This window comes from Haematobia irritans, chromosome 4 (assembly GCF_050003625.1).
Source record: "Haematobia irritans isolate KBUSLIRL chromosome 4, ASM5000362v1, whole genome shotgun sequence".
Lineage (NCBI taxonomy): Eukaryota > Metazoa > Arthropoda > Insecta > Diptera > Muscidae > Haematobia > Haematobia irritans.
Genome location: NC_134400.1, coordinates 300,029 through 327,531, shown reverse-complemented (window position 1 = coordinate 327,531; position 27,503 = coordinate 300,029). Strand labels below are relative to the sequence as shown.

General features: G+C 33.9%; 6 protein-coding genes and 2 long non-coding RNA genes across 12 annotated transcripts; 4 read left to right on the top strand and 4 right to left on the bottom strand.

The window, feature by feature from the left end:
- Positions 1-224: 224 nt before the first annotated feature.
- Positions 225-866, bottom strand: LOC142235106 (uncharacterized). The gene is made up of 2 exons (XM_075306345.1): positions 538-866; positions 225-476 (listed from the first exon to the last, which is right to left on the bottom strand). Exons 1-2 carry the CDS (start codon positions 760-762, stop codon positions 321-323), a joined length of 381 nt encoding a protein of 126 aa, XP_075162460.1. The 5' UTR covers positions 763-866; the 3' UTR covers positions 225-320.
- Positions 867-902: 36 nt separating this feature from the next.
- On the top strand, positions 903-1,795 carry LOC142235107 (uncharacterized). Its single transcript, XR_012721799.1, has 4 exons — positions 903-958; positions 1,078-1,255; positions 1,347-1,426; positions 1,492-1,795. It is a non-coding gene; the product is annotated as an uncharacterized LOC142235107 (long non-coding RNA).
- A 3,655-nt stretch (positions 1,796-5,450) lies between these two features.
- Positions 5,451-8,863, bottom strand: trbl (tribbles pseudokinase 2). The gene is made up of 2 exons (XM_075304706.1): positions 7,648-8,863; positions 5,451-6,414 (listed from the first exon to the last, which is right to left on the bottom strand). The coding sequence occupies exons 1-2, from the start codon at positions 8,448-8,450 to the stop codon at positions 5,877-5,879; spliced, it is 1,341 nt and encodes a 446-aa protein (XP_075160821.1). The 5' UTR covers positions 8,451-8,863; the 3' UTR covers positions 5,451-5,876.
- A 786-nt stretch (positions 8,864-9,649) lies between these two features.
- On the top strand, positions 9,650-11,608 carry LOC142236256 (uncharacterized). Of its 3 annotated transcripts, none has more exons than XR_012721960.1 (3): positions 9,650-10,108; positions 10,176-10,989; positions 11,076-11,608. It is a non-coding gene; the product is annotated as an uncharacterized LOC142236256 (long non-coding RNA). The 3 variants fall into 3 exon arrangements; XR_012721961.1 differs by having other exon boundaries at positions 9,650-10,756; positions 10,811-10,989; XR_012721959.1 differs by having other exon boundaries at positions 9,650-10,989.
- Positions 11,609-12,756: 1,148 nt separating this feature from the next.
- Las (lipoyl synthase, mitochondrial) lies at positions 12,757-15,397 on the bottom strand. Of its 2 annotated transcripts, none has more exons than XM_075307526.1 (5): positions 15,246-15,397; positions 14,817-15,185; positions 14,585-14,762; positions 13,654-13,711; positions 12,757-13,587 (listed from the first exon to the last, which is right to left on the bottom strand). In XM_075307526.1, exons 1-5 carry the CDS (start codon positions 15,270-15,272, stop codon positions 13,068-13,070), a joined length of 1,152 nt encoding a protein of 383 aa, XP_075163641.1. In that variant the 5' UTR covers positions 15,273-15,397; the 3' UTR covers positions 12,757-13,067. The 2 variants fall into 2 exon arrangements, with proteins under 2 accessions (XP_075163641.1, XP_075163642.1); XM_075307527.1 differs by having other exon boundaries at positions 14,585-14,741; positions 15,246-15,396.
- Positions 15,398-18,415: 3,018 nt separating this feature from the next.
- LOC142233425 (uncharacterized) lies at positions 18,416-19,198 on the top strand. The gene has a single exon (XM_075304340.1). The coding sequence runs from the start codon at positions 18,416-18,418 to the stop codon at positions 19,196-19,198; it is 783 nt and encodes a 260-aa protein (XP_075160455.1).
- A 279-nt stretch (positions 19,199-19,477) lies between these two features.
- Positions 19,478-24,140, top strand: M6 (neuronal membrane glycoprotein M6). Of its 2 annotated transcripts, none has more exons than XM_075307525.1 (6): positions 19,478-19,733; positions 21,901-22,060; positions 22,146-22,231; positions 22,546-22,619; positions 22,690-22,834; positions 22,893-24,140. In XM_075307525.1, exons 1-6 carry the CDS (start codon positions 19,730-19,732, stop codon positions 23,168-23,170), a joined length of 747 nt encoding a protein of 248 aa, XP_075163640.1. In that variant the 5' UTR covers positions 19,478-19,729; the 3' UTR covers positions 23,171-24,140. The 2 variants fall into 2 exon arrangements, with proteins under 2 accessions (XP_075163640.1, XP_075163639.1); XM_075307524.1 differs by lacking the exon at positions 19,478-19,733 and adding an exon at positions 20,848-21,182.
- SAK (polo like kinase SAK) lies at positions 23,964-27,006 on the bottom strand. Its single transcript, XM_075307523.1, has 5 exons — positions 26,847-27,006; positions 26,697-26,792; positions 25,869-26,640; positions 24,659-25,812; positions 23,964-24,601 (listed from the first exon to the last, which is right to left on the bottom strand). Exons 1-5 carry the CDS (start codon positions 26,874-26,876, stop codon positions 24,299-24,301), a joined length of 2,355 nt encoding a protein of 784 aa, XP_075163638.1. The 5' UTR covers positions 26,877-27,006; the 3' UTR covers positions 23,964-24,298.
- Positions 27,007-27,503: the final 497 nt, after the last annotated feature.

Here is a 27,503-nt window from a genome sequence, read left to right as displayed (position 1 = left end):
TTATTGAACACGTTGGTCATATTATATTGCAATAGCTATAATGAATGGAGGGAAACTAAGTTCAGTAATAAGACTAAAAAACTGTCTCCTTTTTGTACATAAAACCAAAAACAGTAACAAGACATTATCATTATATGTACTAAGGTACGTTTCATGTACTTCGTACAGTAGTCTTGATTGCGCATCATCGGTGGTAATTTGAAAACAAAATTGAAAAACGAAAATAATATTTAACTTAGTCTTATTGCGGCTTAATTATCAACACACTATTCTCATTAAGGTGTAAACTAAACATAAATATGTATCGTTATATTATTCCATCACACCGAAATAGGTTTACTCTCATCCAATCCAACAAAGTTCAATTCCGATTCCAAAGAAATTCGACTTTTTGCGATTGATTCTATTCGTTTAGTCAATTGATGCCACGGATCCTCAGTCATCGATGGATGTACGTATGATGAAATTGTGTCAATCTATGAAAAATAATATTGGAGAATTAAACAACAAGTATTTTTTTACACTACGTATATTTACAGGTCTATTTCTATGTGCATCACCATAATTTTTAGGCGGATGCGTTTTTTGGTGACTGCCAAACGAACTATTCCGTTTATCATTCGTGTTTGCTCTGCTTGATCTGCTTCTGCCACCCATTTCCAGGGATATGAATTCTTCACATTGAGAGGCATAAAGTTGCTGCATTGGTTTAGAATAAGGAGAATTGTAACTGAAGTTTCTGTCTTTTCTGGGAGTTGACATTTTTCGTTGTCCAATTATCTACCAGGGACGAATTTTTGTCCACTACTAAAATAAGAGCAAATAGCTTAGATTGGTCTTCGATGTTTCTATTTGTCTGTCGTTGAGTGACAGTGTTGCCGGATGTATTTTAATAATAGTATATCCCAATAAACACAGGATGAGCGTTCTTCAAATGCAACAACTTTTCGGTTTGAGGGTAAATATAATTTTCAACATAAATTCAACTTGACTTGAAACAGCTCATCTTCAATACATCTTCAAATTTTTTGCGAATTACTTCCAATTTTCCAAAATGTTGACGAAATATTTGAAAAGGTGTTGGAGATAATATGAGAAAACTTTGACAAAACACTACCCTAAAATGCAACGAAAAAACCATGTGGTTTTCAATACTTGTTTGTGCAACGAAGTTCGTGGTCAATTGGAAGAAATAAAAAACTTGGAAAATTTTAGACAAAAAACTGAATTTACTCCAAATAGTTTCTAATAATAGGTAAGTGAAAATAAAAAAAAATTAAATGAAACTTTAAGGAAGACACTAAATATATATCTCTTTGCCGAAAACTAAAATTATGGATTCTAAGTTCTTGAAACATTAAAAAGCTGACCGATAAAAAATGTTGGACAATTAACTGGAACTGATTCAAATAGTTTATAATAATTGGTAAGTCAATATGAAAAATTAAATCAACACTTTAGAGAAGTCACTAAATTTAAATCTTTTTGCAGAAAACTAAAATATTTTGATGCTGCATTCTTGAAACCTTAAGAGGTTGACCGATGAAAATGATGGTGGCTTATCGAAAAGAGAAAGTTTCCATAAATCAAAGTGCAACGAATTAAACTTGGTATTTATGCTTTTCCATATCAACAACTACTACATGTTAATTCGCATCACATCGATATTTTAATTTACCTCGCATCATCGGTTTAATTTGTTATTTTGCGAATTGAAATTACTGGAAATTTATTCTAACTCACTGGTTATCAAGTTCCTTGCGAATTGCCCGAATTTTAATGAGTTTTACAACAATTTTGTGACACCAACGCTCTTGAGGAAATCGAATTTTGTGGTTTTCAATACATTTTGTGTCACGAAGTACGTGGTCAGTTGGAAGAAATACAAAAATTTAAATATTTTTGACACAAGAGTGAAATTAGTCCAAAACGCTAACTATAATTGATAATTCAAAACAAAAAGTGAAATAAAACGTAATGGAAATCACAAAACTCGACTGCTTTGCAGAAAACTAAAATCATTGGATGTTATATTCTTGGAAGATGTTGACCGGTGAAAAAATGATGAAGGAAACAACAAAGAAAATATTCCAGAAAACTTGCAAAGTGCAACCAATTAAAAAAGTGCAACAATTCCTATATCAAGAACTTCTGGATGAAAATGTGCATTACATCAATTTACATTCCGTCATCAGTTTGATATTTTGTCAATTCCTCTTGATAGAATCTATTCTAACACGCAGGCCAGCAAATTCCTCGATATTAATTATTTCAAATTGCCAACATATTAATTAATAATTAATTAATTAATTAATAGTTATGTGACACCGACATTATGGAGGAAATGGAATTATACATGTAAAAATGTTTAAGATATTTAAAGTTGTATTGATCGTTTTAGTTATTAATACGTTTAATAAGAAAATTATGTTTTAATTGGTATTATATTATTATTATTTTTATATATTATTAATGCTATTTTTAATATTATTATATTTTTAACGAAAAAAATTAATAAAATGTACAAAATCCCTAGAAATTTAGTGTTGACTTTCAGTTAGAACTGGGATTGACTTTCATGCAAATTGTGGTTAGAAAATATTCGCAACAATGTTAATTTTTAATTTGCCTCACATTGAAAACTTTTTGAGAAATTATTGAGTAGCGATACATTTCAATTTGAGGATTACAATTGAGAGATTATTTCTATTGTGTTGAATTTTACTGTTGAGGGTAATGTCTGTTTTTTGTTGAGAACGCGATTTTCTCAACAATTTCTCAACTTGAATATTACCCTAATCCTTTGAAAAAATGTTTGAAAAATTATTGAATTTTAGTATTTTTCAAACGTTTGTGTTTATTGGGATTCTTAATTTATATCGTAACGTAACGCAACGCAACCTTAACACAAACACCAAAAAGATAAATATACGTATGGGTAGTCAAATCAGCTTGTGAGTTGATTTACTCACATTAGAGGTCGTGTTAAATAGCCATATTTCACGGTTAGTTTTCTTTAATAGTTCACTTTAGAGAAAATTTTTGTTTTGGATAATTCCCCATCAGGTTATAAACAAAGTTGCCCAAAAAAGTTATAATTTCATTGTCGTACTCTGAGCTTTCTTTATAATTCCACATTTATGCGTTATCATAATGTGTCTGGGCTTAAATTTGTTCATGCATAAATATTTTCACAGCGAAAAAACTCCTTTTGAATTATATGGATTTGAAATAATTAAAATTCTATTTGGTTTATGCGCTATGCATTTATTTACCTCGTATTGGGACTAAAATAATTAGCTTACGGTAAATCTCGACCCGTATATTATACCAAACTTTTTGAATATTTTCCCACAATTGTTTTTTGTAGCTGCAGGGAAGCTCGGAGAAATATCTCTTGAGTTCGCCCAAAAAGGTTTTCAATGGGATTGAGGTCGGTGGACTGATTTGGCTTTTCAACAACGTTCGAATTATGATCCCGAAACTATTCACTCACCAACTTTGATTAGTGCTTCCGGTCGTTATCCTGCTGATATCTCTAAACATATTTTCCTCAGCGTATGGTAGCATAACTATCTCCAACATATTCAGTCCATGTTTGGCATTGTTCCCATATAGATCGATTTCTCGAATTAATTCCATGAGGGCATGAAAGCAGCAAATTCTTATCCGATTCCCTTAAAATTTTAAATTTAGAGGTTTTTTATAGCGAAATAGTCCGCATATGGATCGATCTCCCGATTTGACTTCTCAGGACATTGAAGCCGAAAATATTATATAATATTTCTTACGTGGACTAAAGAAGTTCTAAATAACTTGGAGCCTGGAAAATTTTAATTTGTTGCTCGTTCGCATTTGATCTTTCAAAATACATATTGTATTAAGACCATTTTATGTTAATGAACTTTTCATGTTTTCTGCACTTATTCTGAAAGTTTTTTGTGGTCATGTATTCTCCACAAAATTTTCTCTTCCTACAGCGCTACATTCATCTCTGATAACCACGTTTTTTGCAAAGAATTCCTCATGTACTTAAATGCACACAAAGATTACACTTTACAACTCCACTATAATTACCCCAATTATTCTATTATTAGATACCGAATGTAGAACTATGTGATCAATTATTTCTTAAAATACGATAGCATTTGTCCAAATATTTCTAAATATCAGAGTAAAAATAGTTTTTCTAGTTAAAGCATGAAAGTATTTTTTTGTTTGTTTTTATGATTAAGAACTCTTAATAGACACTTGTACACAACTTTTAGACTTAAAGATTTGCGAATTCTTATTAGAGATGTTTCATTTCCGACAGTCATTTGGGGCCATTTCTATTTTGTTTAATTTATAAATACAGGATGATTTGGATAGCTTCATCGACTGGCATAGAACTAATCTCATAGACATGAGTTAATTGAAGTACATATACGATTCTTCAGGTCCAGATTTGTTGATATTAAATTTGTATATGTGGTTCACTTCTGGAAGAGGATACCCCTTGTGTTGATATGGATATTGACCTCAAAATAAGGATTATGTTTAAGAAACAGAATTTCTTGTTATTTAATTCGATGGAACTGTGACTGTTCTTCATTCGTATACTTGTAGATTAAAACCAATTTATTAGCACTAAATAGGCGATGTTGACCCTTGTGGGAATTACACAGAAAAAATATCACCAAAAATATTTCCAATTAACAAGTTAATTGAACTTGAAAATTAATGCATACAATTAACGTTTTAATCAAATTCGAAAGACTAAACCAGTTTTAAAAAAAGTGATGAAAATTTTTTAAAATTCTAATTAAAAATGTGTTTCAAACAATCAATTGTTAATCCCAATAAAAACTCTAAGCCAATTCAGAAAGTAATTGAAAATAGTTAATTCTTTTAAATTGAGTTTTGCAGTCTACATCAATTAAATATTTAATTGAATCAAAAAATTAATTGAAATTTGTTAATGCAATAAATTTTTTAATCAAGAATTTCTTCTACGCCCAAATAAATCTGTGATTGATACTATCATTTTCGTGATTGAAGACAAATAAACAAATTAATTGGATCAATTAATTTCGTGATTGAAACAGAAAACAATTTTTGTGTGTACCGATTTCTCTTGATTACAGCTATGCATTAGTAGAGCCTATTCGTAGTATGTGTATTTAGTTTTATTCGCTCTATTACCCTTTTGACACAAACTTAAACAAGAAAATATCTGAAAGATTGGTTATTTTTTGTTGCTGACTTTGTTATTAATCTTTTTATAATCGGCTGATGAGATAATTTCTCTAACTGATTTCAAATCCCTGTCTCAACCAGTCATGATCCAGATCCATGGTGCGTACGATATCCAAAATGGGGATATGGCGCCCGTTGTCGGAAGTTGAGGCGATACAAGATTATTTAACGATATAATATTATCTATAGATTATATAAAAAAAGAGGAAATGTTTTATTTCAATTTCAGTTCAACGTATATTTTATAACAGTGAGATCTATTTTATGTTTTGACACGTATAAAACAAATTTAACATAAATCGGAAGTATAAAGTAATTATATTCAATATAATCAAGGCAACGTTGATAAATTTAACTATATAACGTTTCAAAACTAATTTCACGCGAATTTAGAATTACATAATGTGCTTAAAGCACGATTTGTATCTCAGTCTCACACTCTCATGATATGATAGGTGGGTCAACGACAAGCCTCATTCGGATATGTGATTTGATTTCGAAGGACAATGGAATATGCCAGCGATGCATGTTGGCAACAAGAGTCCTGAAACAAACCATGCTCAACCAGCTAATATAAGCCAGCATTCCCAAGAGGACAGCTTCCAGTTTTGGTAGTTAATTTAAATCGATCCGTGGCATCAACCCATCTCAGCATAAGAGTATCCATAGTTCAGACTTAATGTGCTGCATGAGTAGTCCAAAGGTTCCACACCATCGTCTTCATCCATGGACTTATTTGGAGACTCACACTCGTTATCATCGGGAATGACAACATCGATGGGTATGTACATATGGAAAGGCCGCTGCTCTTTCAGCCAAGGCGATAGAAATATGTGTTCAATCGGAACACGATCGCTAATATTTTTTCGTAGTAATGCCAAAAGAAGCCATCGAGCAGATCTTGAAAGATGTCCAGGCAACTGAACAAAACATTGTCGAATGATGGAAATTAAGTTACTATTCCCCTTCACAAAAAAAGGATAATGTCCAACAAGCATCGTATATAATATAACTCCTAGTGCCCACATATCGGCTGGCTTTCCCTTGTAGTGGGGCGAAGGACATAGTAATTCTGGTGCCGTATATAAGGGACATCCGATTTTTTCGCTTAAGGTATCATCATCAGGATTATCAAGAATCATAGATCCTTCAAGAGACTCGTACTGCAGCTTTGTTCTGAAAATAAAAATATTTGTTTTTTTTTAACAAATTATATATTCATACATTTATGACAATTATCTATGTATTCTAATAATAATTCCGTACCGCCAGTAGCAATACTCATATAGACTGCGGCCAGATCATTTAAATGTTGTAACAACAAATTCATTGCCAACAACGATCATTTGTAAACTCAATCGCAGTAACACTATACTCAGCTCAGCAGCAATCGCAGCAACACCCAAAAACTTAAAATTTCAACAAGTATAAAAGTATTACAACAATGCACGAAACCTCGAACTGACCCTGATATCAATACACGCAGCCAGAGCCACAATCATATAGAAAAGATACACACATATAGATCATACAAAATAAGTTGGTGGTTGAAGACGAGCTGAGCAGAGGAGCAAACACTAAATAACGCACAAAACTCCACGAAATTTGAAATATACATGCACACACATAGCTATACCTACAAGGTGAAAACAGAAACACAGAAAAGAGAACACTAGCCAGCCGCAGCAGCGATTTAGGTACACTCAAACAAACAATAATAATGATAAAACACAACAATTACCCCTAGTGACCTCGAATCGCTCTTGGAAATATGTATGAATGAGGAAAGACACTATAGTTTTTGATGGTGTGTTGCAATTTTTGTGTGGTGAGAGAGGAGAAAGGAAAATCCCAATATCAAACTTATCAAAATAGTTCTACTAAACACTACGAATGAATTTCGACATTTGACTCAGGGCTACCCACAAAATGTTCAATGACCTTTTAAAAATGAGTAGCAACAATTTAAAATTACTTTATATGTGTGAAGTATGTTCGTTTTCCACCTTCTCATTCTATGAGAAATCGATCGCCTAAGAAGCGGGGAATAAAAATTGTTGCTTTTGTTGTTATCGAAAAATAAAAATACATTCAATGTTACTGAAACTGCTGTCTACAATCAATGACAACATGTTCCGGTTCGATTGAGATTTTTTATCTCAGTTTTTGTTTCTTAACGCCTTCCAATAACAAGTTTCGAGTTAATTTGTTATTGAAGATTGTTCGGGTTTATGTGTCAAAAGCACCATGGTTGGTATGAATGAAAAAAAAGCTGCCATTTGTTTCAAAAATTTTAAGGTATTTGTGTACCCAAATTACAATATGCCTTTACAGGACTACTTAATAAACTCTAATCCAGGAAGCGAGTTTAAAAAGCATGGTATACACAATTTAATAATATTTATTTACCTTGCTTCGTCAATGAAAAAAAACCGACGAAGTTTTAGATCACGAAGTATAATTCCATTACGGTGGCATACTAGAACCGTTTCACATATTTGATGAAAGAGTGAACGGGCTTCAGTCTCACAGAGACGATGTTTTTCTCGAAGATATGTGTGTAAATCCTCATATACTCCATTGATGGTGTTACTAGGAAGTGAAGATTGAGCTTGTTGAACAGGAGCTAAGATGATATACGTTCGATGCTTATTTAGTGGCACAATATCCTTGATTTCGCGTATTAATTGATGGCCATAAATTGAACTGCGTAGATTTTCCGACTCCTGTTGCAACTTAAAATAAGCTTCTTGTACTTTATGCCAAGGCTCGTTGATAACTTTGCATGCATATTGGTCTCCAGTAAATATGTCAGTGCATTTGAGATTGGACATATTCATATCGACCAGATGACGAGAAGAAAATCCATCAGTCGAAACATGTTTTGGCTTTGCACATATTAAATATTGATCTTTCACAACATTCACTGCCGAATCCATAGTACAATCCAAGCGCAGTGATTGCAGCTCAAACGCTCCACCAGGTGTTAAAAGTTTCTTCCTTATAGTTTCCAACATGGCTGCGTCCATGGACTGTTTCTTTGGTGTAGAGGTGGCGGCATTGGTATAGTTTAATGTATTTGCACCTCTACTGGAGCTGGAACGTGGGGTCGATGTATTGTCTGACTCAATTGGGAGTGGTGTGTATGTTGTTTTAATAGTTGAAGCATTGGACGTGGCAAATGGAGTCGTACTTGAAGAATTCCTTTCCATATTGACAATTAGGCTTACGTATTGTGTTTGACACAGAAACAATTATATTGTAATGTGTTTTTAGGTTTTTTTCTTAACTAAATATCTATCACTTGGTTTTCAACACAGTCAGTTTCACCACATGGAACAAAACTGATTATTCTTAAATTCGCTTCAGTTATGCGAGAATACTATTTCCGTATTTTTTATTGTGTAAGATTTATATGTGCATTGAAGTCGTAAATGTGCTTTAAACTATCCAACTAAATGTAGCCAAGTTAGCTGATGTAAGATTTTCAAAAATTCTTACAATCTTACGAAATCGATGCACACAAAATGCGTTTTTATTTTCACAATGTTTGTACACTCTCTTCTCTTCCTCTTCTTCTTCGTTCGATTATGGTCCGTTTCTCTCGGCGTTTGAAATTGAAATGAAGCGACTATGAATGTTTGACGTCTGTTTGTCACAGTCTTTCTCTCTTTCTCATATACCTGCTAGCACCTCTCACTCATGCTGGGTTAAGTTAAACGAACGTAACAGCACATATTTTTACGTAGAAGACATAGGAATACGTTAGTGAGCTTCAATTTCAGAAGAGCCAAGCGGATAAATACCAATATATTGATGTTCATCCTCTACGTGTTTAAATGCGGGAAATACTATAGTTTGGCATTTCGTAAGTCAGTTTGCACGTTTTTTCAAGCCTTTTATGCCACTTATAAAAATTAAACTGCTACTTTTGCTAACATTTCACTAGAAGTCCGTGACATAACTCTGCAAACGGCATTTTTACTATTATCATTATCTTTATTTGAAATTTGAAGCCTTAAAGGCCAATTGAGGTAAATTACAATAAATCTACTAAAGTATAACTCCTCGAAGCACAAAGTTTAACTTAATCTATGATGTTTAAAAGTATGGAAGTAAAAATTATCACATATATAAACTGCTTAAGTGTAAAGAAAAAATGTAACATTATATAATCTTCAACAGAAAACTACATTTCCACTGTAGGTGAAAAGGAGTTGTAACATTTTCGGAAATACTGAATACAAAATGTATTATCGGCATGTAGTGGTACACACAGGATATATTAGATACGTTACTATCCGTTGAGATACGATTCTATAATCTAAATAAATCTTTGTGAGGCTTGTGTATGATGCGAGCAATAAGTTAATCTCTTTCCCAACGAGAGCGAGGGAGAGAGATTATAACTTTGAATTAACAGTAACGGATAGCTCAGCAACATGTGCTGAAAGAAAATTGGAAATTTCATTACAGTACACATGAAAATCAACCCTCTATTATGAAACACTTTGTTTACAAAGGAATGTTAGTGCATGGTACAGTTGCGCGTAAACAATCCTTCGTCCTTTGGTGTTATAAACAAAACAAAAATCCCAAGGATCGTTGAGCCGAGTACTAAATACGGCAGGTAAAAATAAAACTGAATTAGAGACAGCGACAGCTGGTGCCGCAAGGTGGGTGACTCAGCTTCCAAGAAATTTATAGGGCGTTTATCTACTCTATACGATGGAAGCCATCAATAATAGCATTTAGAAAATAATGAAATCAAATTTAATGATCGGTCATATCGATAGATTTCATAGTTTCCATGTTTGCGAATAGAATTGTATATATCCAGCAGAACAACTTGCATTTAGGCCTTTTTCAGGTAGGGGCCTTTGTTATCACTAAACATTGATTTCATACCCTTTTATTATGGTACATATATCATATAGTTGGCAGTCAGAATTCTTGAAATTGCCAATGAAGAACGGAACAAATCTACTTTAACTAGGAGAAGGCATTTTAAAGAGAAAATGTTAAGTAAAAAATTTGTCTCTGAAAAGCCTAGATCTCGAGATATGTATATCATGATCAGTTTAATTAGAAAATAATTTGACTAAAATGTTAATTACGTTTTCCGTGTGAGCTATATATTAAAATGGACGATTTGTTTGCAAATGTTATTGCATAAAAACTACTAATGTTTTATATTTTGCAAAGGTTCAATGGTTAATTTATAATTTTATTCGGATCAGCAGAAAATTTACTGATTTTCAGCAGTATGTCTGCAGTTCCAATTTTTTTGTAAATATCAGCAGATAGAAACGACATTTGTGAATGTGTTCATTTTTCTGAGCTTGGGATCTATGCGGATGACATTCAATTGTATAATTCTTGGGATTCTTCTTTAGATAATTGCATTCGGAAACTTGGCGATGATATTGGGCGTATTTCTGTGTGGTGTTGTGAAAATAATATCTGCTTAAATGTGCGGAAAACTAATTGTGTTTTATTTCACGTGATCACTCTGCAAGTATTACGGTACAGAATTCTGTTGTATCTTGTTCTACTTCCGTTTCCTGTTTAGGATTTGAGATTGATTCTGGACCTCTGTCTGCTTAAAGGTGAATCTGACTCTAAGAAAGTTATATAGTATTGACGTTATTCTACCAATTGATGTGAGACGCAAACTGGCTCAGGCCCTACTCATGCCGAATATTTTGTATGGACTGGAGGTTTATTCAGGTACTAATGCATTGAACTTACGTAAGTTACATTCTTGTGTTCATGGCATTTTAAGATACGTTTATGGCTCACATGCTCGTGATAACTACGACTTCTACTCTTTTCAGTTTTTGGGTTGTTCATTTGACAACTTTTTAAACTTCAGATGCCTGTATTTTTTCTTCTGTGTGGTGAAATTTGGCTTACCACTGTATTTGAAGGAGTCAATAACGTTTTTGAATACGACTAGAAATACGCAAGTGCTTTTGGATCATTTTTACCATCTTGTCTTTGAGAGATCGTTTTCTGTACGCGTAGCCAGGTTATGGAACTCGCTACCTCACCACCTTAAAAATTTCTCTATTACTCCTTTTACATTTAAAAGGAATTGGTTAAGTTATTTATCTACACTACAATGCAAATATTTACCAACTCACTGACAATTTCAAACTATATATGTTTTAATTTCTTGTTTATTATGTATAAAAGGTTGTGCGTTAGGATTTTAATTTTTTTTGTTTTGTTTTAAATATAAGGTAAAATTTTTATTTGGAATACTAGAGCTCTATTGATTGAATTCTATCAACATGTTGTCCAGAAGGTCGTTGGTTGATTAAATAGATAAATAAAATCTGTAATATACAATTGTTGTTAGGATTAATGATCGTTTTTTGACTTATACACCCTTCCTTTTATGACTGGATGTTTTAAATCATTCAAATGTATTCGGAAATTCGTCTCCCTCTATTAGCAATTGCATTTGGTTCCTAATAATAGTGATAAAAAATTGTATGGAAATCGTCATGAAAGTAGCCTACCAAACCACATTAGTATCAATGAAGTTTTTTTTATTAAATTACATGAGAAAAAGTGTCTTGGAAATGTTTTCAAGCAGGGTTCATTGACTGCGAGAGAAAGTGTTAGTTTAAGAAAGCTGACACACAAAACGCTAACAAATGATATAACAAAACATGTAAACTAAAAAGCGCAAAGAAAAAACAGTCAAATGACATTTTATGTGGAAGATAATAGCGCTGCCATCAATGCACAACTTTTGGGGAAATTGTAGTAAGTTAGTTACCTTATAATTGTTTATATCAGATATCCTCTTAGAATTGGTAAATCTACTTCAAATGATATTCGTAGAAAAAACTAACGTCCGTAAACGTTGGTAATTCAACCAATCACAAAACTGATTATGTTACGTTAGGTGTAGTGGCAGCCCGTTATTTTAGGTTCACTTAGGCTATACAGTCCATTGTTATACAACAAGTGTCCGATTCTATGTTTAGCTCAATGACAAGGGACTTCCTTTTTTATATCCGAACGGCGTTTCACATTGCAGCTTGACCACTTTGAAAATGCTGAAAAATATCACCAGCGTTACTGAGGGGGGATAATCCAACGCATAAAAATTGTTGATGTGTGCTCGAAACTGGGATTAAACCCACGACCCTTTGTATGTAAGGCGGAAGTTGTAAACATTGCACCACGATGTCTTACATTACAAAACCGATAGAAAACTTTTTTAATAATCCCTTTCAAGTTATAATAACTTTACAACGAAAAGTTTTAATTTGATTCTTTTGCAATTTTATTTTTGGTTTTAACGACTAAACTCGAACTGAGTACCTACCTACCTTAATGTTTTTTGTTTCATTTCATTTATTTAACAATATTTGTCTGAAGCTAGCTGAAGCCGAGCTAAGTTGTCGATTTCAAGCTTTTGTGGTTTGAATAAAAAGCAAAGTCGAAATTATGCGAACATGGGGAGAGGACAAGATTTGAGAGTAAGTAGTAGATTTAAAATTTATCAAATAAAACTTTCATCGGCTTGAAATCTTATATTTTGAGAGTAAATGTAGTTCTTATAAAAATATATCAATTTTAAAACTTGATTGCAAATGGTCAAATAGATTTCAAATCTAGTTTGTTCTATATACTTTAACGAACAATGATTTATTTGAGTAATATTAATAATAAATGTAAAGTTCCAAATTTTATTTTGGGATTCATTATGTCGACAACAGAGCATAATTAGTAATTTCTTGGGACCCAAATGACAACTCCAACAAACGCACATATAATGGAACTTATCACATGTTTCATATATATTAAAATTAATCCTTCTTTTCTGATTGCTGCTTTCGCGATTGTAAGATGCTTGTTATAAGAAATTCTCCTGCTTTGTACGAACTTCGAACGAGGGGTCCGCTAGCTGTATATAGAAAGCCCAATTCTTGCCCACGATTCTCCCATAATTTAAACTTTTCTGGAGTAACATATTCGATTACTTTAAGATGAGTTTTGGTGGGCTGCATATATTGTCCAAGAGTTAAACAATCTACATTTGAGTTTCGTAAATCTTTCAAAGTTTGTTCTATTTCTTGATCGGTCTCCCCTAATCCCAGCATAATAGAACTTTTGGTAATAAGTTTTGGGTTGAATGCTTTTGCTTGCTTTAGCACTTCCAATGTCTGGCGATAGTTTGCACGTCTATCACGGACGAATGGTGTAAGCTTCTCTACAGTCTCAATATTATGAGCGTAAACATCTAGTCCCGAATGCGCGATTGTTTTGACACATTCTACATCGCCTCTGAAATCGGGAACTAAGCACTCCACGAAGATATTAGGATTTCTATAAATAATTTTCATTGGAAGTAATTAGTGGTATAGCAAAAGAATTACCACAAATTTCTGGTACCTCTCTTTTATTTCTTTTACTGTTGCTGCTATGTGATTTGATCCTCCGTCTGGTAAGTCTGAAAAGTGAAAAAGTAAGAATGAGGTTTTCGTCAAATTCAAAGAAGAGTTGTTACGTATGAGATAACAAAATAGCTCCAATATGTATATCATAACACAAATATTGGGCAATCGAGTATAATGTAAATAAATTAATATCATTAAACTAAGAAGAGAACAGATGCCATTGACTCCCCAGCCAAAAGGGTTGAAGTGATTATGTAAATAGCGATGAAATAAGTAGAAATTGGTCCCTTATACGATGCAATCCATCATAAAAACATATTTTTTTTTAGAATACCATACCAAGCGTATACGCAATAGTAGAGATGTAATTCGTCCAAGAGCTTTACATCCTAATTTGCGCTAGCCATAGATTCTGAGTTCGAGACGAAATGCGTTATTACAATGAGAAAAAATGCGAAGCTATAGAGGCAATTGACTCCAACACCGAGCTATTCTTACCAAAGAAGATCTAGCATTAATAATCTTCCTTATACGAGGAATAAATATTTGAACATTTCTAAAAGGTAGAAACAGAAACCAAATCTAAAGGTCTGGTGGTGTAGACGATGTTATAAAAAATGGGGTTTCAAAGACTTTCCACTCTTGATAGGTGATGTTTTTGATAGGCACATCTACACGCTGATAATATCATAATGGAAAAAAGTAATAAATATTACATACCATCCCGATCATATGAAGCTAAAACTATGTAATCTAGACTCGAAAATGCTACAGCCTTGCCTCACTTTACGGCGATAAGAATAAAGAATATTTGGTAAAGGACGGTCAGACAGCTAAACCTATATCTACGATTCTAAGTCGATCAGCATATAATAAAGGCTATAGTCCACGCAGATGATACAATAAAGAAAAAGATTTTTACATACCATCCCGATCAACTGAAGTTAAAACTATATAATCTAGACCCCATGATGCTACAGCCTTTGCCACATTTTGTGGCTCCAATGGATCTAAAGGCGGTGGAATGCGCGCTGTCTTCACAGAGCAGAAGCGGCAACCACGAGTACAAGTATCACCCATCAACTGCAATAAAAAATGTGTGTACTGATAAGTAAGTGTCATTGGGTTATCACCGTTGTATTAAGAAATGATATTTACCATAATAGTAGCAGTTTGAGTTCCATGCTCTCCACCACCCCAACATTCGCCAATGTTCGGACAACGAGCCTCCTCACAAACGGTAGCTAATTTAAGATCTCGTAATTGCGCTTTAATTTTCGCAAAATTTTTGCCAATAGGTATGGGCGTTTTCAACCAAGGAGGAAGTCGTAATCGTTCATTCTCGCCTTTCTCACGACGTAACTTTCCCTCAAACTTGGGCCATTCTTCTTTAGACCGATCGGAATTTTGTACAAAAAATTCGAAATTGGGTCCTTTTGCAAGCTTTTCACGGATCTCCTCAATTTTACCTTCAGATTCAAAGTTTGTGGCCGTACGTTTATTACATGTTGAAATACTGGGTCCATGCTAAAACCGACAATAATTGATTCAATTCAATGATTTCCTATAAAAATAGTGAATAGTTACCAATTTAACCAATGAACTTCTCCACATATTTTTATACTTATGCTACGTAAGTCGTAAGTATCGTCACCCCTCAACACACCAAGAACACAAATACAAAATTTATGAAATAAACAGCTGGTAGACAGTGTTTCCGGGTGTACATTTTTTATAATTCAAAATTGTCAGTTTTTAAATACTGCACTGATTTCATTCATGTCAAGCAGCTCTAAGTCGCGATCTTGAAACGCAATTTGTTATAAATTCACATCATAATAAATTTCTATTTCTACAACTTGATTTAGCAATCCTGATTTGGACCGATTCAAACAATCTAGTAAATGAGAGGCAGCTCTGAAAAAAAAAATGCAAAACTATGTGAGTAAATATAACCATAGCGTTAGGCGGTGGGCGAAACCTTTTTCCGCGACGAACAGATATATAAAACACCCAGCCAACATTTTGTGAATTTAAGCGCACTTCTGAGAATCCCCAACAGTCGTATACGATATCCAAAGGAAAGGCGCCGTTTCTATTGAGAAGTTGCACCACGCGAAGTTAATAAATTAAAGCGTGGCATTAGTGCAATTATTAGGTGCCTTTTTAGATATATCTTGGAACCATGCCAATAATGCGCTTTACAGACTATCAGTTATTCCGGACGACAGTTCACGTGTCGAACATATCCCATATATTGTGCACTTTATAAGTTAAGTCCGAAGGCATAATCGATACTGCTGCATGTTTATGGGATCTATAACACATTTACCGATTATTTAGTCATCGCCGACAAGTCGTATCGATTCGACACACTGTAAGATTCTTTACAAACACCGACATTCCGTCCGGAATAACTGATAATCTGTAAAGCGCATAATGCGCAGTCCAGACTATAAGTTTATCTTGATGGAATATCTGTGTTTGTAAAGAATCTTACGAGCACTGTCGTTCGGAATAACTGATAGTCTGTAAAGCGCATACAGCGCATTACAAGTTGCAAGTTACATGTTGTAGCGACTATCAGCCAGTGCTTTTATTCCCAATGGAGGCAGCGTGTCTGGAAAAATATTTGAAAAACTATCACCAATATACATTTTACAATTCTAAGGCCGGTACTCTGTTCGGTTTTCGCGTTGAAACTCCATACAAAACCAAAAAATTCGAAATTGTTCCATTTGTGGTACTATGTTTTTTTTTCGAGTTGAAAACTGACGTTTATAGCATGGCGCCATTTGCAATGTGAATTAAGAAATAATTTATTTGTTAAAACTATTTGTGTGGGTTTATAACGCAAACACGGATCATATTTTTGTTCCGAAAATATACAAAGGATCAAAGGAGTAGCAGATCAATTGCCCAAGGTAAAATAAAATGTTAATTTTGTAATAGCAAGCAGCAACCACCAACTTAATTCCATATCGTTCACTATTAAATAGTGAGCCTAAATAAACATCGCTTTCTATTTGCAAAATAATGGTTTTTATAAAAATTTTTCGCAAGAATGAACATAGTACCGGCCTTTAAGCGAAATAACTATGTTTTCAGCACTTCAATATCGTTTTTATTTAAATAAATTATAAGAAGCTAGTTGTGCTTGGTGTTTCACAAAATATAAAATGGCTCTTGTAACAATAGTGATGGCAAAATACTATCACAGTTGGCGATTGTTGCAGTGTCACTTATGCGCTTTACAGACTATCAGTTATTCCGGACGACAGTGCTCGTGTCGAACATATCCCATATATTGTGTACATTATAAGTTAAGTCCGAAGGCATAATCGATACTGCTGCATGTTTATGGGATCGATAACACATTTACCGATTATTTAGTCATCGCCGACAAGTCGTATCGATCCGACACACTGTAAGATTCTTTACAAACACCGGTATTCCGTCCGGAATAACTGATAGTCTGTAAAGCGCATTACGAGTCTGTGGTAGCGATGAGGATGAAATTGAACTTTGAAATGCTGGCAGGGATGTTACATGAAGCGATGAAGTATAAAAGAAAATTCTTAAAGTCTTTTCTTTAGTACGCAAGCAATATGAAATAGCTTTTAATTTGTTTTTGTGTTCATATTTTTTGTTAAGCATCAATTGATAAATGTGCTACAATTTTGTGATGCTGTAGATTGTTATTACCCAAAATATTGTTACGAATTTGATAATTATAGATTTAAGTTTATTTAAATTAGTTTCCGTTAATGCAAAATTTCAAATTGTAACGATAAAATTTCGTTATCACTTGTTGGAATCATCTATTCATTTTCTGGTACTTTCCTGAATTTCTTTTATGTTCTTTTGTTTGCTTATTTTCATATCGAAATGTTAGTTCTTACCCTCTCATAGTATAACAACCCCTTTGCTTTGTTATTTTGCATTCTCATTTCATCTCATTGTCTATTGCCATTGTTATTATTGTTGTAGTAATGCGAGCATATATCTATGTGAGTGTATATGTGTTTGGCAGACACCAGATGAATAACTTAATGGTCGTAGATTCTTCTAGCGTTGTCAAAGAATGTTCTGGCGTTGCCAGAATATTGTAGTGCTGCCAGAATATTCTCGCATTGCCATTCCGTCATATATAAAAGCGCTCGCATGCTGCTAACGAGTCAGTCTTAACGAATAACATAAGTGTGAACGAATTGTAAAGTGAATTAGTCATAGTAAATAAATTGTAGATTAACGTTATTGAAATAAACAGTATTTTAATTGACGGGTAATTAAAAACCCCTAAATATAAAAACGTAACAATTTTTAAAATTCAATATTTGAAAATCCCGGATTGACAGCCCTACCGAACGCTAAGATTAGTCGGAGGTAAGTAAAATATCGATAAATGCAGTTCAGTTTTCGGCCAAAAACGAAGTACCACAAAAATTTCAGAAGTTACTTGCATTTTTGGTTTTGTATGGGATTTCGGAACATCGTAACGACCTTTACCTGCATTATGGTGTCATGGTCAGAGACAAACAAATATAAATTTTCTGCAACGAATAAAGTTGCCATTTTATTTTGCTGTTAGAGTTTTTGCGGAATGAATTATGGCAACATTGGAAATCATTCTCAAACCACCGTTGATTCACAATAGATTTCGGGGTATACGACCTGAGGCCCAAGTGTTGTGTTGACAAAATTCAACTGCCTGATGAATAATAAATGGAAACAGTTTTGCCTTTTGGACACCAGATATGGACATAGAAGCATCCTTTTCATTACACCCAATATGTACAATTTACTCAGCAGAGGCACAGGCCATAATAGAATCTCTTAAATTCATAAAAGCTAGTGATTTGGACAGATACATTATTATTTCAGATAGTAAGTCTGTTCTAATGGCTTTAAGTTCATTTGGAAACAACAGAACACATCCTTACATTTGGATTATAAGAGAACTGCTATATGAACTTGATCTGAAAGGCTATACTGTTCATTTTCTATGGGTTCCCAGTCACACAGGAATTCCAGGAAATGAACACGCGGATTATCTGGCTGTAAACCATACAGACACATTACATTATCCGGCGATACCCTATATGGACATTAAATCATATGATAAGAACAAATCTGTAAGATCTTGGCAGCAGAAATGGAACGAGAGTCCATTCGGACGCCGTCTCTATTCATTATCTAGAACTGTTAATACAACACCTTGGTTCCGAAACCGAAAACTGCCTAGGGAGGTGATTACACTAATATGCAGAGTCAGATTTGGTCATACTTGCGCCAAGGCACATTTGTTTAGAGTGAATATGACAGACAGCAATGCATGTGAATGCGGATCAACGCAAACCATCGACCATCTCACATTTGAATGTCCCAGCATGAGTCTTACATCAAGAGATTTCCTGATTAGGAAACTTCGCAATGCTGGTATCAGACAACTCAATTGCATGGAAATATTGAAGAAGGATGACCAGAATATCTATGTAGCACTTCATAAATTATTCAAATGCTCAGACAAGATACTGTAATTTCAAAACAACAATCAGATATTCCCACAACTTTTAATAATACCCACAACTAAAACCCAGGAAAGGTGGCATCATAGATCTGGTGATCGTCGTAGGGAGGGTGTTGTTGAGAGGTGGTGCGCGGGGTATACGGTGTTTGTTGACAACAAATTGTTGAATTATGGCAACATTGGAAATCATTCTCAAACCACCGTTGATTCGAGATATCGATTTCGAGATATCGATACTTTGATTTCGAGATATCGATACTTTGGGTGTTTGTTGACAACAAATTGTTGTAAGCAAAAACAATTTTTGGTTGTAAGCTTGCAGTTGGAATGTTTTTACTTTAGTTTTCATTTGATCAAATTAATCTTCTATTTCACATATTTTGTTCAAAAGTTTTAATACGTGCTGTCTAGCTAATATATGCTATGCTATAAACTTGAATAATTTACATTGAGAGATTTATTGATAGTATATATACATAAAAAAACAAGTTTGCACCTTTGATGCTGGCTTTGATCAAGTTAAAATAGTAGTTTTGTAAAAATGGGTGAGTACTCCAAATAACAAACAAAAAATATATCTGTATAATTACTTAGAAGTGCCTTTGCTGTGGTCCTTAATCAAAGAATAATTTACGACTACTACGCACATCAATAAACAATTTGATTGGAGACATCAAACAAAGACCACTCCCAAATTAGTAATCTCCCGACATTACATTTCTAAGCTCGAATTTCGACGAATGGGTGGCAACATATTTTAGCGTACATGGAAAATTAATGTTTAATTATCGGAATGGAAAATTTGACAAAAATTTTTCAAGTTTTGGAAAAGTCGGCTTTGATTTAGATTAGAGTCGATTGATTACATTTGGAAGTCTAAAAAAAGGATAAAATAGGGTCATGTTATTTATGCGATACCCTACACAAAATTAACGGAATAACTACGGCAAAAACTGAATTAAATAAGCCTCGAGTAAGAGGCTTATTTAATTATTCAAAAATTAAAAAAAAAACTCAGTCCATATATGTGAAGAGTGTACACGGAGGGTTTGAGTCCATAATAAATAAAATCCAAATCGTTATTTTCAGTCCAATGTGATACCACAGGTGGCGAATCTCTCTTATCAATTAGATGTTAGGTTAGGTATAGTGGCAGCCCTATATTTCAGGTGTACTTAGCATATGTCTAATGTGTGGACTGAAACTATTTTCTCAAATACCCTTGAGGAGCATTTCAATGTAAATTACGAAATAATGTACAAAACGTAATATGTAGACGAAAAAGATGAAGATATCTAGCGCAAAGAAAGAATTGAATTCTATTTTAATCAAAAAGGTCGTATAAAACAAGAAATCCAACGATTCGATTTCTTCTTTCGATTTGGTTTATTCGATTTTGGTTTATTACGAAAAATGCATTTTTGTTTTAGGTAAGTTAGGAAGTTACGTTTTTATAATACATCACACAATGTTGAGGCTTCGTTCAATAGAAAGAAAAAATGTGACGGTTGAGAAATTATCAGCACAATCATATCAACTGACCCGCCTTAACGTAATTTGTTAGCCTGCCTCTTATACTGGAACACAGTCCGCTAACGAGATAAGATAACGGATAACAAAGGGTTTTAATACACACACTACATTTAACAGTATGTCATTTTATACTCATCAGAAATAAGTCATTCGGGAATCTACAACTTTTTATAACATATCTTCAGAATACCAGTAGACAAACATTGTGTATATATAATATTAACATAAATTTAAAGGAATATTTCGATTTCTTTTCGTATGACAAATTAAATTGGAAATGAGTCATTATTCACATGATCAAACTCGTATACGGGATCCGCGTGAAGAAATATTGTTGGAGACAAATTTTGAAGACGATGGTGTTCTTACTCGAGCATATAATACAAACCAGAACTATGTCAAAACCAATCGTCGTAATCGTTCTGAACTTTCTCTCGAACGTTATACATATAATGCAAAAGGTGTTAGTATGCCATATTTAATAACTTATTTTATAACTTATGTTTTAAATTTTGCAACGCGAAAGACTTACAAGTATATGACAAAAACTATCTAACGTACATCGTCTTGTAGAGCATGCAAAAAGTTCATAAATTTTAAGCGGAATATATTTCTACTGGTAAAAGGAGGTATTTGTGTTCTAAAACGTCACATGAAGTGGAGGACAATGAAACAATTTTTTTTATTTTTACCTTTATCTATATACATTACAGTAGTCTTTAATACTATATTCTACCTAACTATAAGATCATCTAGTTCTTCTTAACTAAAACTTATACATAGACACAAGCTTTCTAACCTGACCTCTCTTCACATTGAATTTAATCATGACAATAATATTCCTAAAAAAAGGTACGAAAAAAAGGATTCTCTATACATTTTATATGAAGTGGAGCAGTTCTAGTTTTGATTAAGTGCAATGGGGTTGACGTTAATCGAATAGCGTCAAATGTCAAACAAGATTAACAATTACATTTCATTTAAAAACTTGTGCAATGATAGGTTAGGGATAGTGGCAGCCCGTTAGTTTTTAGGCTCGCTTAGACAATGTACTCCATTGTCTTAGGCGATGAGCAACAATTTTTAGACCTAAGCATTTCATTGATTTGTTTTTATAATTGTGTTCAAATAAGAAATATGATAATAAAATCATACCATTTAAAATTATTTTATTTCCAGGTGATTGCTGTCAATCATGTATGGCAAGAGTTCCGTATGCGACCCTTATAGCCACTCTTATGTGTCTTCTAGGAGTAGGTGTATTTTGTGGTACAATGTATAGGAGCGCTTCTTTGACGATAATTATGATAGATCAAGTGTTTCATTTGAGATTAATATGGTAAGTAAACTGTAGAAATGTTTACAAATCAACGAAGGCAATTTATGAAATTAATAACATCAATTATTTTTTATATCTCATGAAGGATCGAAGCTGTTCAGATGATATTTGTTACAATCGCTGCTGCAATGGCCGCATTAGGATTCATGATATTGTTTGTCGGCTTCCTTGGTAAGACGCCTAAAAAATCATTATTCATAAATTGAATGATTGAATAAATGATTTATCCAATATTCTACTGAAACCTAAGCAGAGAATGAAGCCGAGGACGACTATTTTGGCTAGTCGGCTAGCCAGTCGATTATGTCGGCTTATCTCGGTACAAACTGGACCGCTGTCATTCTCTGATCTTATTATAATATGTAGTTGTTCTTTGACATCATACTTACTAAGTCCATTTTTTCACAATTTACATTTCCTTTTATAAAGAGAAGCAAATATATGATCCTGAGATGATTTATAATAATATTAAATTTCATTTCCAGCAACCGGAGCTACGCGTCACAAAGTATACAGAGCATGGAGATCTCGTGTTGGTGGTCGTATATCTTGTGCAGTGGTAATTTGCATCAAAATAAATGAAATTCCTGATTGAAAAAATAATCAAATTTTATTCTTTTTATCCTTAGTTAATGGGCTTGACATATTTATTGAATTTTATTTGGACACTAATCCTATGCTTTTTGGTTGTATGCACTTTTATCTTTACAATGTTCTGGAACATGTGTTCCAGTGTGGAAACCTCCCACAGTTGCATAGATTTCACACAGTTTCGTAAGTACAAATTTTGAAAGGTATTTAACAAAATATTTATTGCTGACATAAATTTCAGACTTTATGTTTCCCGCAAATACTAAACAAGAAGATATGAAACTTTGTGAGGCTTATGAAATAAAAGCGTTTTGCAAAGATGGTGTAGAAAATGCGGAAGTGATGTTTATATTAGCAACATTAGCGACTTTGTTGGTTATGCTGAGTCTCGTACACTATTTGATGTGTTTATCTGCAAATTATGCGCACATACGTGATCATGAAAAATTCCAAGAATTGCAAGAACTTCAAAAGCTCAACGAACTTGAATACAGCGCCACATCGAAAGATAGATTTTAGATTACATTCCAGATAATTCATTTTGAGCTCGCCTAAGCAACTAACAGGCTACACGTGGTAATTATTGTATGTATATTAATGGATGCACTTATGTGTTTTACATAAATATATATATATATATATATATATATATATATATATATATATATATATATATATATATATATATATATATATATATATATATATATGTGTGTGTGTGTGTGTACTTTTAAGTACGATTTAGAACCATTTACGGAAAGTTCTGTATTGCATCATCGTGAGTAGTAAAAATATTCCGTCCAATATTTTACCAAATACATCCGAAACAATGCGTGATGACTGGCGCATCCTTTATATAAAGCTCATGAAACCATTTAAAGAACCCAAACTATATTTTCAAGAATAACTGCACTTCACCTCTAAATATATATATTAAATATATGTCATATTTAAAAGAGCATATTGTCCCACTTTGCATTGGAAACGTATATTACACTTACAGACAGACATATACTCATATATGAAAGATAAACTTTTGAATAAGCCATGCTGTAATGATTACTGAGGATTGTTATGCATCCCCAGTGAAGTTTTCGTTTCTAAAATATCCCCATAAACTATAACCTATATTTGTTTATAGTAAGAACACTTCCAATGTTTTTTTTTTTTATCATAAAACGACACACGATAAGTTTTCAGGTGGTGAGTGTGATTTTCGTGGGAGACGTCTCACTCATATTCCTTCCACAAAGGATGTGGAATCGACTTCAGCAATTAAATATTACTGTAGCCTAAATACAATACACAACGATTTTATATGTGAGCATAGCACAAGCACACGTAGTTTTTAACCACTTTATTAATATAGTGTTTATACAATACAAATTAAGTTAATTCATCACTGTCCAATCATTCAACTTCAACTTGTAACCGTCTAGATATAAAGATCAAATAAAATAAATAAACATTTTTATTAACAAATATCAAATATATTCTATGTGTGATAGAGGATGAATAGGCGGGATTGGAGATCAAAATATATAGACTTCCTTACGATCCTGTCTAAGGAAAAAAGTTCCATCATTTTGTCAGCGAATGGTGGCTGAGGAAAAGACGTATAAATATAAATATATGCTTTGGGACTTTTTATCTAAAAAATTTCATAGGGGTTTTGGGATTAGAAACCACCACAGGTGTTACGTGGCCAGTTTCTAATTGATGATGTAATCGATTCTGATGATTTCTCGTTGAATAGTCGGGACATTGTTTAAGCATTCTTTCTATTGTAGGGAGATGCATCATCTTTTCTCTGACTTGCAAAGGCAGATCGTCATGGGGACCGTAGTGCACTGAAACACCAGAATTATTATAAAAAGTAACACCACCAGATGGTATAACAGAAATAAGGGAACTATCATTAAATTGCATTTGAATGACTCCATGTGAAAGCTGAAATTTGCCAATGTTGGGTTAATGATCCAATTATAACGGATTAAGTTTTCTTACCTCTGTTGCCACACCACCAGGGAATTGAACACGTTTTATAGGCAAGTTTTGATGAGATGCAAGAAATTGCTGCTTTGAATCGCATGTTGTAGAAGAAGAGTACAAAGAAAAGTTAAAGGATGATCCTGTGTGCGATTTTGGAGTCGATGACATATGTTGGCTGTTATTACTTTTTTTGTTCGAACTAAGTTGCTGCACCTGAATATCTGTTGTAGGCCGACGTCCGATTATGGCAGGAAAAGAACTATGTACATCAGATATCTCCGCTGATTCTAAGGCTTTGCTTATGGCCATACAGTGATCATGACAAGCTTGTTGATGACCAATTAATGTTTGATCCGCTTCCCCTGGAGCCATCTCACGACCGTGTTTATCATATATTCGAAGACCATCACGAGATGACTTGGTTATCTTTGTGCCATCATAAAATGATGTTTCGTAATCTTCTAAGCTTTCCATCAATGCGAATTTTGCCTTACTGCTGTAATAAGTAATTTTGGGAGTTTTGCTTTTGACCAATTCAACAAATCGAGCTGCGTAAGCATATTTCTTGTGATGCTTATGAGGCAATGTATTGTAGGAAAAAATGTGATTAGTCGAAATGGAAGGTAAGTCAGGTGGTTGATCACTAATTGGCAAACCTCGCCCAGGGTCAGGTTGGTATACAATTACACTCATACCATCACTTGATATCCAGCATATGTCCGTGATGCGATCCTCATGGAATTTCGATTTGTATTTTATAAATTCTACGACAACTTCTCCTTTCTTCAGAATGCTCATAATAGCATTCTTTGTTTTATAACGTGTGGGCAAAAGACGAGTTGTGCAGAGGGGCGGAACAGGTATTCTATTCTGAATTTCGCAAGTTTTAGGGACTAGGTCGTTTTGTGTGGTTTGGCTGCTGGGAATTCCTGGTATATTTTGATATGAAGGCATGGCTAAATGATCAGCTCCCACATCCCATTTGTTTTCGTCTGAACAAGACATAACATTGTGGCTAGTGCTAGTATCACCAAAAACCTTATTTCTAGTATGTACGTCTTTTTCTAGACTGGAAGCTCTACAGGGTACGTTGCTATAATGATTTGTGAAAATTCGTTGGCTGCTCGATTCGAAGACATTTGACCTAGGCGTCGAACTTGATGAATTGCCTAATTAATAAAAAATAGCGTTATCAAGGGAGCAATCAAAAGTTTTGAGTTCTTACTTGAGAAGGTAATAATTCCACTATCGCAGCTATAATTGCTTGAACCATAGGCAATCCCTTTTCCCCGATGGTCGGAAGTTGTATTGTTTCCAAACCGAAGCATGAATGGATGCTCAAGAACTTGTTGAAGAGATATCCTTTCGTCTGGTTTCTTTCTAAGCAGTTTTTCTATCAGATCCCTTGCATCATACGATACGTAAGATGGAATATGGTAATCGGACATCATTACTTTATTCAGCGTTGCTTGCACCGCGTCGGTATCAAAAGGAGGCTGGCCAACAAGTAATGTGTAGAACATGCAGCCGAGACCCCAAACATCAGCTGGGAGGCCATGAGACGAGCGCGACACTACTTCAGGTGAAATGAAATTCGGGGTACCACACATCGTTACGTGGCGTTCATTTGGTTGTTTCAACTGTGTAGCCAGTCCAAAATCGGCTATTTTTATGTGCATATCTTTAGAAAGCAACAAGTTGGACAATGAGATATCTCTGTGCATAATATTATGAGAATGCAAATATAGAAGACCAGCCACTACTTGCTGCAATATAGCGGCGGCCTCCGACTCGGTCATATTACGACGCATCGTCATCTTCAAGTATCTTTGAAGTTCGCCATTGTGGGCCAATTCCAGCACTAAATATACATAATTAGCGTCTTGAAAAAAGGTATATAACTCCAAAACAGATGGATGCTTCAATCGGGAATGAATTTCCACTTCTTGCCGCACTCTATCAGCCATACTTGCACCTTGTATTAACTTTTTGTCGATCTGCAAATGTTCAAATTTGTTATAATATGATGCACCGATAACAATTTTCCTAATACCATTTTTACAGCGACGTATTGATTGGTCCTCAAACATCTTGCTTTGTAAACACTAGCGAATCCTCCTTTTCCAAGCAAATGTAGAACCTCGTACTCCTGAAAATGTTTTATTATTTAGATACTCTTTGACATTTTACATTTCCCACATACGCTTATGTTTTCTCCCCAGCTGTTTGTCATTCTCCACGAATGTCCCAGTTATAATATATTTTAATTTGATGTTATTTTCCTTATTTATTATTATTTTAAAAATTGATACTGTACTTTGACGACGCTTTTTCCCACAGTTTCTTTTTTTAAATCTTTCTTTTACCCACAGTTGTAGGCAGGTATGACTTATATGCTCCGATAATTTGCAACCGTGAACCGGCATCGCATTCTTATATTCCGTTCATATACATATATTTTGTCACTAAAATTTGAAGTACGCCATACACACTACAAATGAAATCGCTTTTTATTAAATCTGTAAAAGCTGAGTGAATTTATAATTGTTTTGGCAATGGGAAATGGTCTAAAGCAATAATTGGAAAACTTTATTTTCTTTAAACTGAATTATTAAAGATATGTAACCGTGAAAAAATCTGTGTTTGTAAATCTTACAATGTGGCCAATCGATACGAATTGTCGGCGATGACTAAATAATCGATAAATGTGTTATCGATCACATTAACAAGCACCAGTACCGATAACTTTAAGGGTGGTCAACATCTATGTTATGTTTTGCGCTTTACAGACTATTAGTTATTCCGGACGACAGTGCTCGTGTCGAACATATCCCATATATTGTGCAAATTATAAGTTAAG